This window comes from Furipterus horrens, unplaced genomic scaffold (assembly GCF_987537825.1).
Source record: "Furipterus horrens unplaced genomic scaffold, mFurHor1.1.pri manual_scaffold_4, whole genome shotgun sequence".
NCBI classification, from domain to species: domain Eukaryota; kingdom Metazoa; phylum Chordata; class Mammalia; order Chiroptera; family Furipteridae; genus Furipterus; species Furipterus horrens.
Genome location: NW_028327174.1, coordinates 173949828 through 173964653, shown reverse-complemented (window position 1 = coordinate 173964653; position 14826 = coordinate 173949828). Strand labels below are relative to the sequence as shown.

At 37.7% G+C, this 14826-nt stretch overlaps 1 protein-coding gene and 1 pseudogene across 5 annotated transcripts in view; both read left to right on the top strand.

Moving 5' to 3' along the window:
• GNE (glucosamine (UDP-N-acetyl)-2-epimerase/N-acetylmannosamine kinase) overlaps nucleotides 1-14826 on the top strand; it is a 54870-nt gene that overhangs the window by 15987 nt on the left and 24057 nt on the right. For 4 of the 5 annotated variants that reach the window (XR_016510560.1, XR_016510559.1, XR_016510561.1 and 1 more), the window contains 2 exons: nucleotides 3246-3451; nucleotides 13900-14351. Coding sequence is in view for 1 of the 5 variants with exons in the window: in XM_090274423.1 (XP_090130549.1) it covers nucleotides 3246-3451; nucleotides 13900-14351 (658 nt within the window). In the remaining 4 variants the exon portion in view is untranslated. Of the gene's footprint in view, nucleotides 1-604; nucleotides 798-3245; nucleotides 3452-13899; nucleotides 14352-14826 lie in introns of all 5 variants that reach the window. The other variant, XR_016510562.1, reaches the window with a different exon arrangement.
• On the top strand, nucleotides 8902-9294 carry LOC150013392 (small ribosomal subunit protein uS8 pseudogene; annotated as a pseudogene).

Below are 14826 nucleotides of genomic sequence, written 5' to 3'. Positions count from 1 at the left end.
CACACATAGAAGATTCATTGTTACCGTAGGCCTTAGCAACCTCAGCATATGAGGTTGAGAATTTTCCTTATTAAATTGAGAACTTTCGCGTTTTCACTTTACAGCTTCTCTTTGGCATAGTTGAACTGCCAGCATCACTATTCTTACCCTTCGGGACCGTTATTAAGTAAAATAAGGGTTACTTGAACACAAGCAGTGTGATACTGTGACAGTTGATTTGGTAACAGTGACTAATGGCTGGGAGCATGTATGTCATACCACACCGAACAAAGGGATGAGTCACATCCCAGGCAGGACGGAGAGGGATGTCCTGAGATGTTTATCACCCTACTGAGAAAAGCGTGAAATTTAAAGCTTAAGAATTGTTTATTGCTGGAATTTTCCATTTAATAGTCTCAGACCATGGGTAACTGAAACCGCAAAAAAGGAAACCTCAGATGGGGGCGTGGGGGCTACAGTATCATGTTCTCTTGGCAGGACCAGGCACAAAGAATGTTTTCACTCACGGATATTTATGAGATCAACAGACAAGGCAAACGTTGGATGTGGATGTGGGCAGTGTCCTGAATGCTGGGTTTGATTTTTTTTTTTTAATTGATTTTAGAGAGAGAGAGGAAGGGAGAGACAGAGAGAAACATCCACCTGCTGTTCCACTCGCCTTTGCATTCATTGGTTGATTCCTGCATGTGCCCTGACCAGATAGAACCGGCAACCTTGGGATGATGCTCCAACCAGCTGAGCTACCCAGCTAGGGCGCTGGGTTTGATTTTGGTTCTGGCAGTTAACTGTGATTTGGGGCAAGTAAATTATTTTCCACTGTACCTCAGTGCACCCATTTGTAATATGGGACTAATAGGATAGGGCTGTGAGGATGAAATGAGTTAATAATTGTAAAGCTCTTCAAAACAGTGCTTGTTACCTCAGAAGTGCTTAGCAAATGTTTACTATTAAAGAAATATATGTGCATCTATTCATAAATGCATAGTTTATCTATAGAAGGCTAGATAAGAAACTGATAGTTCTTAGCTTCCAGAGAGAAGAACTGCTTGGCTGGGAACACAGAAGACTTTTTGCTAATAGCGTTTTGTGACTTCAGTTTTAAACCATGTGAATGTACTACCTGATAAAAAAAAAAAGTTAAATTGTTATTTTTTAAAAAGAATTCACCCCTTAGAAAGGCATTTCATTATTATTTCCTTTTTAAGATTTAACTTCTTACCTTAAAATAGTTTTGGCCTAAGTAACTTTGTATATTTTTTATAGTTTATTTATATAGCTAGCTTACTTTCAGTTTTGGTAGACTAACCTTTGAATTGCCTGGTAAATACTAAGCATTTTAGTATTGCCAGATGGAAAGTTTACTGTTCTTTTAAAATAAATACAAATTGACCAACCATGAATGATTTGTTTTGCTTCACCCAGCAGATTAAATATCATCAACTATTTATTCAGATTAAATTGAATGATGAGTGGGAAAAGGCTTATGTACAAGAAAACTTAAAACAGCCATTTTTAAATTTTTTAACTTACTATTTAGAGAGAGAAGGAGATACAGAAACATCAATTTGTTTCACTTAGTTATGCATTCATCAGTTGATTCTTATATGTGCCCTGACTGAGGATCAAACCCACAACCTTGGCATGTCAGGATGACTCTGACCAACTAAGCTGCGGGGCCAGGGCTGGTAGCTCCCTTTTTATTGGCATCCTTACTCAAGCTTTTTGGATTCCTGAGTGCGAACTGTAAACATTTATGTACTTCTTGAAAGATGAACTTTGAGAAAATTTCATGAAGTGAAATTTTACGTTGATATAAAGTTTAAAATGCTACACAAAGCATACCTCTAATCCCTTGTCCCTGATTTTTACTTTTTCAATGGAGGGTATAGAATGGTGAGGGGACCGGAAGGCAGAGCTGTTGAGCAATAGTGTATATCTGTGTGGTAGGGCCACAGGGCTCAGAGGCAGGCAGCAGCTAGGAGGGGTGGGGTGTGAGGAATGCTGTTTATGTGAAAGGTCTCCAGAGGAGGTGACACAGAGGCTGGGATTTGAGGTATGAGGAAGAGTCTAGGGAAGAGGGAAAGGAAGTTTTAGGTAGAGGTACTTGCATCTAGAAGAGCACAGATATGGAGACCCACTGGTTGAATTTCAGGGACTTCGGTATGGCTTTGGCATAGAGTAAGGATAATTGTAGTTAGGGAGAAATGGATGGAAAGATAGGCGAGGTCCAGATCAGCAATTTGGATTTTATCCATGGGTGATGTATCCTGTTTAGCAGGAAGATCAGATTTATGAACTTTGGAAAGATCACTTGGAAAGTTTTGTGGGAAACAGGGCAAGACTAGAGATGAGCAAGTTAATTTTTCAGACCTAAGATGAGGGACTGAACTAGGGGATGCCCTGGTGGGGGTGGAGAGGAGAAAGATTTGAAAGATATTCAGGAGGTGGAATTGATAGGGCTTGAGGAGGTACAGGGTGAGGAACAGGGGAGACAAGGATGTCAAGGCACTTGGATGAATGGAAGTTCATAAGTGAGTTAGGGAACAAGGAAGGAGAAACAGGTTTGGAAAAGAAAATGAGTTCTGTTGGGATAGTGACTTTAAGGTGCCTGTGGGACAGGAAATTCTGGTTGGCATTTGGAGTTGTCAAGTTTGTAATCACTGGCAGTAAGTGCTAATGAGGGCTTAAAGGTAGGGTTGTCTGGTTTATTTTTGTTGTTGTTTTAAATCTTTACCTTACTCATCGTTCTTTTCCTCAGCACTTATCACAGTGCTCTGTATTCAGGGGGTGTATGGTGTGAGGGGGAATAGATCTCATCCCTAAAGATGTGATCTTGACTCTTGGGGAAGTAATTTCCCCTCTTAAGACCTGTTTCCCTTTTTGTTAGTGAGGGAGTTGAACTAGATGAGTAATTCTCAAAGTTTTGCAATAGTCAGGTATGTTGGGATCAATTGTGAGGTGTGGCAAGTAATTTTTAACTAAGAGCTGATGTTTGCTCACCTTTTAAATGAGACTTGATTTATGTCACTCTTCCTTAATTGCATTCCAGTAGATTTTCTTAAGTGTGAGAGAAAGGGGTGGAGTTATAGTTAGCTGGAATTTCATAACTCTGGATATAGCAGTGACTGTGTCACACGGAAGTGAGGTGGAAAAAAAGGTAGATAAGGACTTACAACCAAAAAATTCTGTCTATATCTAGGATATATCATTCTGATCATAAGTCATTTTTATTTTTACAACTTCAGGAACTCTATTTTAAGGACCTTTCAAAAAGAAAGAAAGAAGTCATGGAGAAGAATGGGAATAAGCGAAAGCTTCGGGTTTGTGTGGCTACTTGCAATCGTGCTGATTATTCTAAACTCGCACCAATCATGTTTGGCATTAAAACGGAACCAGAGTTCTTTGACCTTGACGTGGTGGTACTTGGCTCTCACCTGATAGATGACTATGGGTAAGATGAAAGCATTTTCTTAAGATATTCTTCACTGCACCATGGTGGACTGGGGAGAGCTTGGATCTCGGAGCTATGTGGACCTAACTTCAGATTCCAGTCCTACCACATAGTTTGTTTGTGTGTGTGTGTGTGTGTGTGTGCGCGTGCATATATGTGTGTGTGTGTTTAATACATCATTGATTCATTGACATTAAACTCCTGGCCAACAGCACTATAGTTCATGCCTGGAAAAAACTCATCTAATACACATATCTTCCAGTAAGGCACATCACAACTTTCTGTGCTTAGGACCACTAGGTAACACTTAAGTGGTATTCATGGGGGTTATTTTGAATGTGAAATCACCAACAAGAATCACAAAAATGCAAAAAATTTAGTAGTTCTAGGACACTTTTTTTTATAGCAAGAGGGCTGAAATAAGGTAACACATTGCCTTGTTCACCTCCGCTAGGAACATGCACCTTGGGCAACTCAAAACTTTCCCTCCACACATGTCTGTGAAAGACCACAGAAGCACTGAGTGTTTTGGTTTGAAGGTTGCAAATAAATTGTAGTGAGTAAATGAACTCACAAGATGGAATTCGTGAATCATAAGGCTTGGCCGCACTTAAGTGTGCTCTTTGGCGTTGCCTTTTCTAGGCACTGGGGGAAACTGCACACTGTGGCAGACATTTGCTGTTTCAGCCTCGTTCTTTGTTTTAATGATAAGATCACTCACTTTCCTACCACTTAGTTTTTATGTGGCCTTGGAGAAGTTGCTTAGCATCTCTGAGCTTCAGATTCCTCAATTATAATATAGAGTGAAAGCCTATGTTGTAGGTTATTGTGAAGAATGGAGACAGTGATATAGAGGATTCATCACAGTGGTGCTGTTTAATAGATACTTGATGCTTGTTATTACATTCAGGAGAAATGTCACATATATTGTGTGATATAATAATGTCATCCCATGTAATTCATTTTGTGGGTTCTAATGGTAATTCTACATTAAAACTGGTATACAGCTCAACAGCATATAAAATAGTATATATGAAACAAGATTTTAAAAATTAATTGATTTACAAGGTAAGGTTGAATGTCATATTACCATTACCATTGATATTTATTTTGATGACATTAGGTTATTAATAACAGTCAAAATATGAAAAATGACAAATTGGAAAATCTTTGAAGGAGTAGAATGTATAAACCAAAGATGAACATGTGTTTTGTTACATGTAATAAAGAGGCATTTAGTGCACCCTTGTGGCATGAAAATGTTAATGCAATCTCCAAAGATGGTCAAAAATACAATATTAAATGTGAAAGAAGCTTGTTAAAGAAAATTTTTTTTTCAGATTGTTCTTTAAACACAAGATAATAGCAGCAAAAACAAAAACCTGCCTCCAAAAACCAATTTAGCAATTTACTCTAATGACTTAGAGTAGAGAAAAAATTTATGAACAGTTCAAAATTTCATAACTTTTAAAAATGTGAAATGAATTCTGCTTAAGGAAACTCACTTCTTATATACATAGGACAAAAATAGAATGAAATAGAAGAGAAATGTTAGCTAGATCCTGAAATGGAAGTCTTAAGTGGATTATTTTACTTCTATGGGAAAAGTTTGACAGAGGACTAGTGGGAGAGGCCCTCCAAGAAATTGTGGTAGGTTTCTTATTTGCCTACCACAGTAACTAAGGGTGGAAAGATAGTATTTATCTAGTGAAACTGTTAAATTGGAAATTCAACTTATAGTATTCCCTCACTTATTGTGGTTATTACGTTCTAGACGCCCCACCCCCAACCCCGGCAATAGGTGAAAATCCGCAAAGTAGAAACCTTAACTTATTTTAGTATTTATATATATTTTAAGGCTTTATAAACCCTTCCCACACACTTATAAACCGTTCCCAGACCCTTATTAACCTTTCCTACTCCCTTATTAACCTTTTCCAGACTTTTATAAGCACTACTTATGCTCTTAAACATATTCTACACACTTAAACCTACGTAACTTTACCAACATACATATACAGTACCGCAAAATCCCGTGATATAGCGAAAAATCCACGATAAATAATGAAATATAATATTTTTAAAAATCCTGCGATACAGTAAGGCCGCAGTAAGTGAACTGCTATGTAGAGAGGGACTACTGTAATGCTTAATGGAAATGTATATTTAAAGTACATTCTAACAGGAGAAATTGGCTGCTTCTGAGGAGAAGAACTGGATGACTTGGAAACAAAAGTGAGAAGTTGGTCTATTTCACTCTATAACCTTTTGTAGCTTGAATTTTAAACCATGAGAATGTATTATCTACTTTAAGAAGACATTAAATGAACAGAAAAAATAAGCTATTTTTCTACTTTAACTGCTTGGATTTTTTTTAAAAAACAGCATTTTTATACTGTTAAGAATTGGGGGGGAAAAGGAAAGGAAATCAAATGAATAAAGACTACTTAGAAATTCATTTATTTATTTACTCAGCAGTTTTTTAAACAGATGAGGAGTGTTTCTAGACATCCTCCAAGGCACAGGTCAGCCCCTTGCACAACAAAGATCTGGCCCAAAATGTCAGTAATGCCGAGGTTGAGACACCTGGCTCTATGCTGTTTCCCCAACAAAAACATGGGGGGAAAAGTGGACAGAACAGCGGCCACCATGGCAGAGTAGGTAAATGCTGTACTCTCATCCTCTCACAACCACAGCAAAATTACAACTGGACTACAGAACAACCATTATTCAGAACCCCCTGGAATCTAGCTGAGCAGGAGTCCTATTACCAAGGATATAAAGAAGAAGCCACATCAAGACTGGTAGGAGGGATGGAGACGAGGAATGGACGGTCCCATTCCCACGTATGACAATTAAAATTGGGAGGGATATCTCAGCTGCTGAAGACCGAGGAGTCCCAATCCCACATGAGCCCCCAGCCCAGGTTCCAGTGCTGGAAAGAGAAGTACCCATAATTTCTGGCTGTGAAAACCACCTAGGACTGTGGCTGAGTAAGACAGAGAGCTCCTGGGGTCCCGGGCATTTCTCTTAAAGGTCCCCACAGACGTACTTGGACTCTCACTCTGAGCTTTAGCACTGCTGCCAGGGACATATGGGGGGTGGGGACTGAATTGTCTGGCTTCAGGACAAGGGCTGAAGGGGCAGCTTTCTCTCAGAAAGAAGTGCTGGTAGAGGCCATTGTTCTTTTTCTGGGTCTTCCTCCCACAGAGCCAGCAGTCAGGCACCGTATCTGAGTCTCCATCAACCTAACTAACAGTTCTCCCTGCCCTGGGGATTCCCTGAGACCTTGCCCCACCCAACCTGCAGGCCAACCCAAGCCACTTCTGGGCTTTTTTATACAAACAACTGTCTTGGCTCAGGTTCAGACTTCCCTAAAATCTCTCAAACAAGCAGCATCTGGTCTTGGCATGCCTGTACCTCCTGCTAATTGGCCCCAGGCCCAGCACTAGCGATGGCTGGCCTTAGCTCAGAGATTGGCCTCTCCCGGGCACTTCTGAGCCTAGCACAAGTAGCAGCCATCTGCAGATAACTTTGAAGCTCATCCTGGGTGGCCCCTTGGCCTGCATCTCCCAGGAGGCCCCAGAGCCAGCACACCTGGTGGACAGCTTCAGACCACACCAAAATACCCAACCACCTCCATGAGTGGCATGCTCAAGGCAGGGACTCAGCAATCACCTGACCCCTGTTGAAGTAAGTACTGTTTTGTGGGATCAGCCACTGCACAGCAGATCCTCCATGGTGGTCACAGCCAGTCCTCGCACCAGACTGGCCTGGGGGTAAATCCCTCCCATTGACATGCCAACAGCAATCAAGGTTCAATACAACAGGAGGGTCCACACATCCTACATAGGGGGCTGCACCTGGAGCACCCAGCTCGGGTAACTGGGGAGGCTGCACCACTGGGCCCTACAGGACATTGACATAAGGTCACCACTGTCAAGACTGGGAGATGTCGCAGTTCTCCCTAATACATAGAAACAAACACATGGATGCAGCCTAACTGAGGAGGCAAACATGTCCCAAGTGAAAGAACAAGATTCCAGAAATAGAACTAAACAAAATGGAGACAAGTGATTTACCAGATGGAGAGTTCAAAGCACGAGTTATAAAGATGCTTAATGGACTTAGGGGAAGACTAGATGAACTTAGTGAGAACTTCAACAAAGAAATAAGAAACATAAAAGAGAACCAGCCAGAAATGAAGAGTACATTACAAGGAATCAACATTATAGAGTAGATGAAGCATCAAACCAGTGATTTGGAAGATAAGCAAGCAGACAACACCTAATTATAACAGGAAAATGAAAAAAATAAGGAAGTCTCTTTTTTTTTTTTTTAATTGATGACCTTTCAGTCTGCAGGATGACACCCAACTAACTAAGCCACACTAGTCAGGGCTTAGAGATAGGTTATTTACAAGGGGGAGAGGTACTATCAGTAAAGATTAATAAGAAAATTGGTTGCAGTGGTTATGGGTACCGTGAGGTCCCTACTTCTGTGAGGAGGTTCAAATGAGGAAGCCAAATGTACTGGAGCAAGTCAGAAACTATACCGATGACCTACTTTGGTTATAGTCCCAAAGTTTTTGAAAATTTCAAGTTTGGCAGCAGTTCAAACTAAATACTTAAAACATATTTGTCTAATACCAAATTTAGTTTAAAAATAAGCTTAATATTTGTATTTAATTTAAGACTAAATTAGCAGATTCTTTTTTTAAATGTGGGATTATTTTTTTCTGTACTGATTTTTAGAGAGGAAGAGAGACAAAGAGAAATAAAAACATTGATTTGTTGTTCCACTTATCCATTCATTCATTGGTTGTCTCTTGTATATGCCCTGACAGAGGATCAAACCTGCAACCTTGGTGTATCTGAACGACACTGTAACCAACTGAGCTACCCAGCCAGGGCAGCAAATTCTTCAAGTATATCTGGTCTTATGGAACATAGTGTTTTTTGGGGGGGATTCTGATTCTGGTTCCTGAAAGACTCAAATGGTCAGGTATGGACATTCTGTCGGAGGGACAGAATTAAAGCTATGTTGCATGAGCTGTCCATCAGAATAGAATTGTCTTGAAATCCAGGTTCTTCAGCTATTAAAGAATCACTTTTTACACAGAATCAAAATTCATATTCAATTACTTCTGCCCTCCATTAAAAGAATAAGTATGACTTTGATTCAGGGAGTAAAATTATCTTGTGGTCTTAGGATTCAAAACTAATCAGGTAATATAAAATACTAGCAGCCCAAAATTCAAGCTCAGTAAGGGTAATTTCTGATAGTATTTATATCCTGAAAATAGGTATATTCAGCCTTCTTGAAGTATTATTATAGTGAACAAAATGTTATTGTAAATTCTCTTTAATAATTAGTTATGTAACTCAGCATGGCTACATGTGTAGAAAACGTCTGCAAATTCGCTCTTTCAGCCATCTTTCTGTGCAGCCATAATGGTGCACATGAATGTTCCACTGATGCTCTCAAAAGTATCAACAAGGCCAAAAAGAGAGGCAAATGCCAGGTTCTTATTAAGTGGTGCTCCAAAGCCACCATCCGCTTTCTAACCGTGATGATGAAGCACGGATTACACTGGCAAATTTAAAATTATTGATGATCACAGCGCTGGGAAAATTGTGAACCTCATAGGAAGGTTAAACAAATACTGAGTAATGAGCCCCAGATTTGATGTGAAACTCAAAGATCTAGAAAAATGGCAGAATAACCTGCTTCCGTTCTGTCAATTTGGTTTCATTGTACTGATAACTTCAGTTAGCATCATGGACCATGAAGAAGTAAGACAAAAACACACAGGAGGGAAAATCCTGGGATTATTTTCCTAGGAATGTACTATATATGTGCAAATAAAATGCCTCAATGGAAAAAAGAAAAGAAAAAAGATCTCTGCAAACTCAACAAATATTTATTAAGCATTTAGAATGTATCAGGTTGCAAATAAGAAACCACATACCTGAATTCATAGAACTTATCATTTAGGTGTGGGAGACAAATGATAAATAATAAAAATAAGAGATAATATAAAATTATAAAGGAAAATATTTAATTAGAAATAAATTTGTGGTCATAAGTGCTTTCATTATAAGGGAGAAAAACAAGGAGAAACAACTAAATGTTGAACTCAAGAAATTATAACATACTTTTTTTTAAAAAAAGAAGTTCAGCCCTGGTCAGGTGGCTCAGTTGGTTGATATGTCATCGTGTACACCAAAGGTTGCAGGTTCAATTCCCTGTCAGGGCACATAGTTGGGTTGTGGATCCAATCCCTGGCAGGAGTGAGTATGAGAGGCAACCGATGGATGTTTCTTTCTTACACTGATGTTTCTTTCTCTCCCTCTCACCCCTCTCTCTCTCCTCCTTTCCTCCTTCCCTCTCTCCCTCCCTCTCGCAAATCAATAAACATAACCTCGGGTGAGGATTTTAAAAAAAGTTCATATTTTTACAATGACAGAGCAGCTTTTATCTCACTAACTCTCTCACAGCTAACCCTAATACAGAGAAATGGAAGCTATTAAACAAAACCCCCAAATAAGTTTAGAGCTGAAAAGTACAATATATGCAATAAAAATTCACCTGATGTAGATGCTGCAGAGAAGAGAAGGTTGGTGAACTTGAAGACAGATCAGTGGATATTATTCAGATAAAGAACAAAACTTAAAAATTATGAAAATTAAGAACAGAGTATCAGTGGCCTCTGGGACAGCATAACTAAGAATGTAATATATATATTTAATAGCTGTCTGAGAAAGATAGGAGGGGAGAACTGGGGCAGAAAACTATTAGAAGAAATACTGCCCAGTTTTTTAAATTTAGTGAACAATATCAGTATACAGATCCAGAAAGGTCAACAACCCCCAATAGATAAATACAAAGAAAACTACCTGTAGACATAGAGTCAGACTGCTGCAAACAAAGAAAATCTTGAAAAATAAGACAGAAGACATTTCCTACAGGGAAATAGTAATATTAATACTATCCGACTCACCATCTGAAACAGTGGAGGCCAGAAGACAATGGAACATGTTTAATGTGCTCAAAGAAAAAAAACAAACTCTCAACCCAGAAATCTTTATTGAATGAAAATATCTCCCAAAAACAAGGTTGAAGTAAAGATATTTTCAGGTAAAAGTTGAGCAAATTATTACCAGCACTACAAAAATACTAAGGGCAAGTCTTCAAACTAAAGAGATATATACTCTATGGAACTTAGATCTACAGGAAGGAATGACTAGAAATGATAAAATATACAGGTATATAGAAGCTCATCTTTTAAAAAAAATAGGCCTTATTTGTTAAGTTTTAGGTCTACAACAAAACTGAGGAGAAGGTAGAGAAGTTTCCCATATACCCCACTGTCCCCACACGTGCATAGCCTTCCCCATTATCGGCATCTTTCACCAGGGTGGTACATTTATGACAATTGATGAGCCTACATTGACATCATTATCACCCAAAGTTCTAGTTCATGTTTGGGTTCAACTGGTGGTATAAATTATGTGGGTTAGGCAAATCTATAATGACATGAATCCATCATTACAGTATCATACAGAGTTGTTTCACTGCCCTAAAAAATATGTCCTACCCTTTCACCCGTTTCATCCCTTCTTCCCCCCAATCCCAGGCAACCATTGATTTTCTTTTTTACCATCTCCACAGATTGGCTTTTTTCACTTAGCAATATGCATTTAAGTTTCCTTCATGTATTTTAATAGCTTGATAGTAATTTCTTTTTAGCACAGAAGAATTGCTATAAAAACATCTGTTTTGCAGATTTCTGTATGGATTATGGACATAGTTTTCAGCACGTTTGCTGGACTGTATGACTAGAGTATGTTTAGTTTTGTAAGAAACTGCCAAGCTGTGTCCCAGAGTGACTGGATATTTTGCGTTCCCCCAACAATGAAAGAGTTCCTGTTGTTCCATGTCCTCACCAGGATTTGGTGTTGTCAGTCTTCTGGGTCTTGGCTATTGTAACAGGTGTGTGGCGGTATATCGTTGTTTTAATTTTCATTTTCCAGGTGACACATGGTATGAGACAGCTTTTCATAAGCTTATTTGCCATCTTTATATCCTCTTTGGTGAGGGGTCTGTTAAGGTCTTTAGCCTATGTTTTAATTAGGTTGTTTTATTTATAAGTTTTAAGCTCATGGGTCAAAAAGAAATCCTGAGTGAAATTAGAAAATATTTTGAACTGTATAATAAATATTGCAGTATATCAAATTTGTGGGTATAGATGAATCAGTGCTCACTGAGACATTTATACCTTTAAATACCTTTATTAAAAAGAAGACAAGTTTGGGGAGTAAGTGAATGTGGAGGAGGGTATAAGGAGGATAAATGGTAATGGAAAAAATACAATAAACAATAAACTTAAAAAAGAAAAAGAAAAATTTAGAATCAATTATCTGTTTTCACTTTACTAAACAAAAAAGAGAGAAAATGAAACCCTAAGTAAGTAGAAGGGAGGAAATAATTAAAGATGAGAAATCGATGAAATATAAAAGTAGATTAAACAATAGAGCATATTAACAGAACCAAAAGTTATTTCTTTCAAAATCTTATAGCCATTAAAAGACTAACAGGGGAATATTAGGCTAAGAAAGTTGATAATTTAGATGAAATGGACAAACTCCTTGAAAAACACTGCTTACCAAAACTGAGGAAAAAAAGAAAATCTTAGTAACCCTATATCTATTACAAAGTTGAATCCATTATCAAACACTTCCTATAAAAATAATTTTTAAAAAACATGACTTCACTCATGAATTCTATCAAACAGTTGAAGAAATAACACCAATCTCATACAAAGTCAGAAAGTAGAGGAGCAGAGGGCTGCCCGCATTGTAAGGTCAGCATAATTCTGATATCAAAACCTGACAAAGACACTATAAGGAGATTACATTCAGATCAGTATCCCTCATGAATACAGACAAACAAAATATTAGCAAGTCATATCCAGTAATATAAAAAAACAATTAATACATCATGACCAAGTGGTTTTATCTCAGGAATTCAAAGTTAATTTAACATCTGAAAATCAATGAGTATAATTCATGTCTTAACAGAATAAAGGGGAAAATCCATATGATCATCAATACATAGTAAAAAAAAATTTGACAGAATTAAACAACTAGTTAGATAAAAGCTTGTGGTAAACTTGGAATAGAATAGAAATTCTTCAATCTGATAAAGGGCACCTGTGAAAAACCTATAACTAACATATTTGCTTTCTAAAATTGGGAACAAGGTAAGGACTTCCACCTTCACCACCTCTCTTCATCTTGTATTAGACATAACAGCCCGTACAATAAAGCAAGATATGTAAGTAAAGGCACAAAAATTGTCTTTATTTATAGACAACATAGCTTGTGTATGAAAATCCAAAGGAATCTGTGAAATTACTACTAGGACATCCATATGATGTAAAGTGATGTATGTAAAGAGTTTCATGATCTCAGAAAATATTTGCGTTAAATGGTTTAAGTAAATTACAAAATTGTGTAATATGTTCTCAACCATGTTAAAATATGCATGAAATGGCTAGGAATAAAATCAAAATGATAACACTGATATTGCTGAGTGTAGTTTTATGGGTGATAATTCTCAGTATTTTTCAATTTTTAAATAATAAATGTATTATATATTTAGAAAAAAAGCCATATATTTTAGAATCTCATCATAAAAGATAGGAAACTTTAAGGCATTGAGAATTGCTGTTGTTGTTGAAGCATGAAACAGACTTGAACGTGCATTTCACAGCCAATTTAATGCTTTAAAACTTACCTTTTCACCCCAGACAGAATTATGCTGCATCAATAGTAACATACAAAGAAAATTCAGGTAATTTCCATCATTCAGAAATTTACATTCTAGTAATATGTCAGGTATCCTGGTTTCCTACTATTTTTAAATGAACTCTGCTTTTATAAGTAACATTTTCCCTACTAAGTAGCATATTTCTTTTTAAAAATCTAAATATATAAAAAAAAGTCATGGCCATTGTAAATTTTGGTCTCTTTTCTCCTAATATAAACAATTCTCCCTCAGATAGTTCTCCCTCCAGGTGCTCACTGCATAAGTGAGAGTTCCAAGATGCTGCCGGATAGTTATACGTTTTTTTTTTTTTTTAGTGGAAAAGTTTATTAGTGAAGCAGTGACACAGAGAGTGGCTACTCCACAGACAGAGCAGCTGAATAGTTTTATCTTAAGCTGGGCGGTGGCTACAGGGTATGCAGGCAGAAAAATTAATCAAGTGATCTATGCAATGCCCTGTGCTTTACATTTTTGTAAGTTATACTTTGATTTATTTAACAAGGAAATTTTATAAAATATTTCTCCCTTCAGAGTTGATTCTAGATTGCTTTCCTCATGTTTTTATGGCCCTGTATTTAAGAATATGCTCTCACACCTTTATTTCTCTCCTGCTTTAGAAATACATACCGCATGATTGAACAAGATGACTTTGACATTAACACCAGGCTACACACGATTGTTAGAGGGGAAGATGAGGCAGCCATGGTTGAGTCTGTAGGCCTGGCCCTGGTGAAGCTACCAGATGTCCTTAATCGCCTGAAGCCTGATATCATGATTGTTCACGGAGACAGGTTTGATGCCCTGGCACTGGCAACATCTGCTGCCTTGATGAACATCCGAATCCTTCACATTGAAGGTGGGGAGGTCAGTGGGACCATTGACGATTCTATCAGACACGCCATAACAAAACTGGCGCATTATCACGTGTGCTGCACCCGAAGTGCAGAGCAACACCTGATATCCATGTGTGAGGACCATGATCGCATCCTTTTGGCAGGCTGCCCTTCCTATGACAAACTTCTCTGTGCCAAGAACAAAGACTACATGAGCATCATTCGGATGTGGTTAGGTACGTATCAGACTTTAATCGGTCTAATGGTTGTGTTTGTCAGTGTTGGGTATGTTTCAGTTTTTTCAGAAATTATCATGGATAGAATATTCCATTAGCAATCAGAAGGCTAAGGTTTTAGTTCATAGATCTTGCCCTGTGGTTTGACTTTACCCCTCTGAGACTCACCTTTTCTGTAAAATAGGTTTAATGGATATTTATACAGTGAAATGCTTTTTAATACATTAACTATAATGTGATGGGTGAATAGTTACAGGGATCTTGACATAGCAAAAGGGGGAAAAATCAAGCTACACTATTTATGTATAATATGATGCCATTTCTATAACAGCAGTAACATAATGGGAAGTTTAAGGAAGTATGTACACCAAGTGATTTGTAATATTTATTTCTGGTTAGTAGAATTATGGGTATTTTTATTTTTGCTTTCCTTTATTTTGGTTTTAGTACAATTAAATATTTGTTATTTTTAATT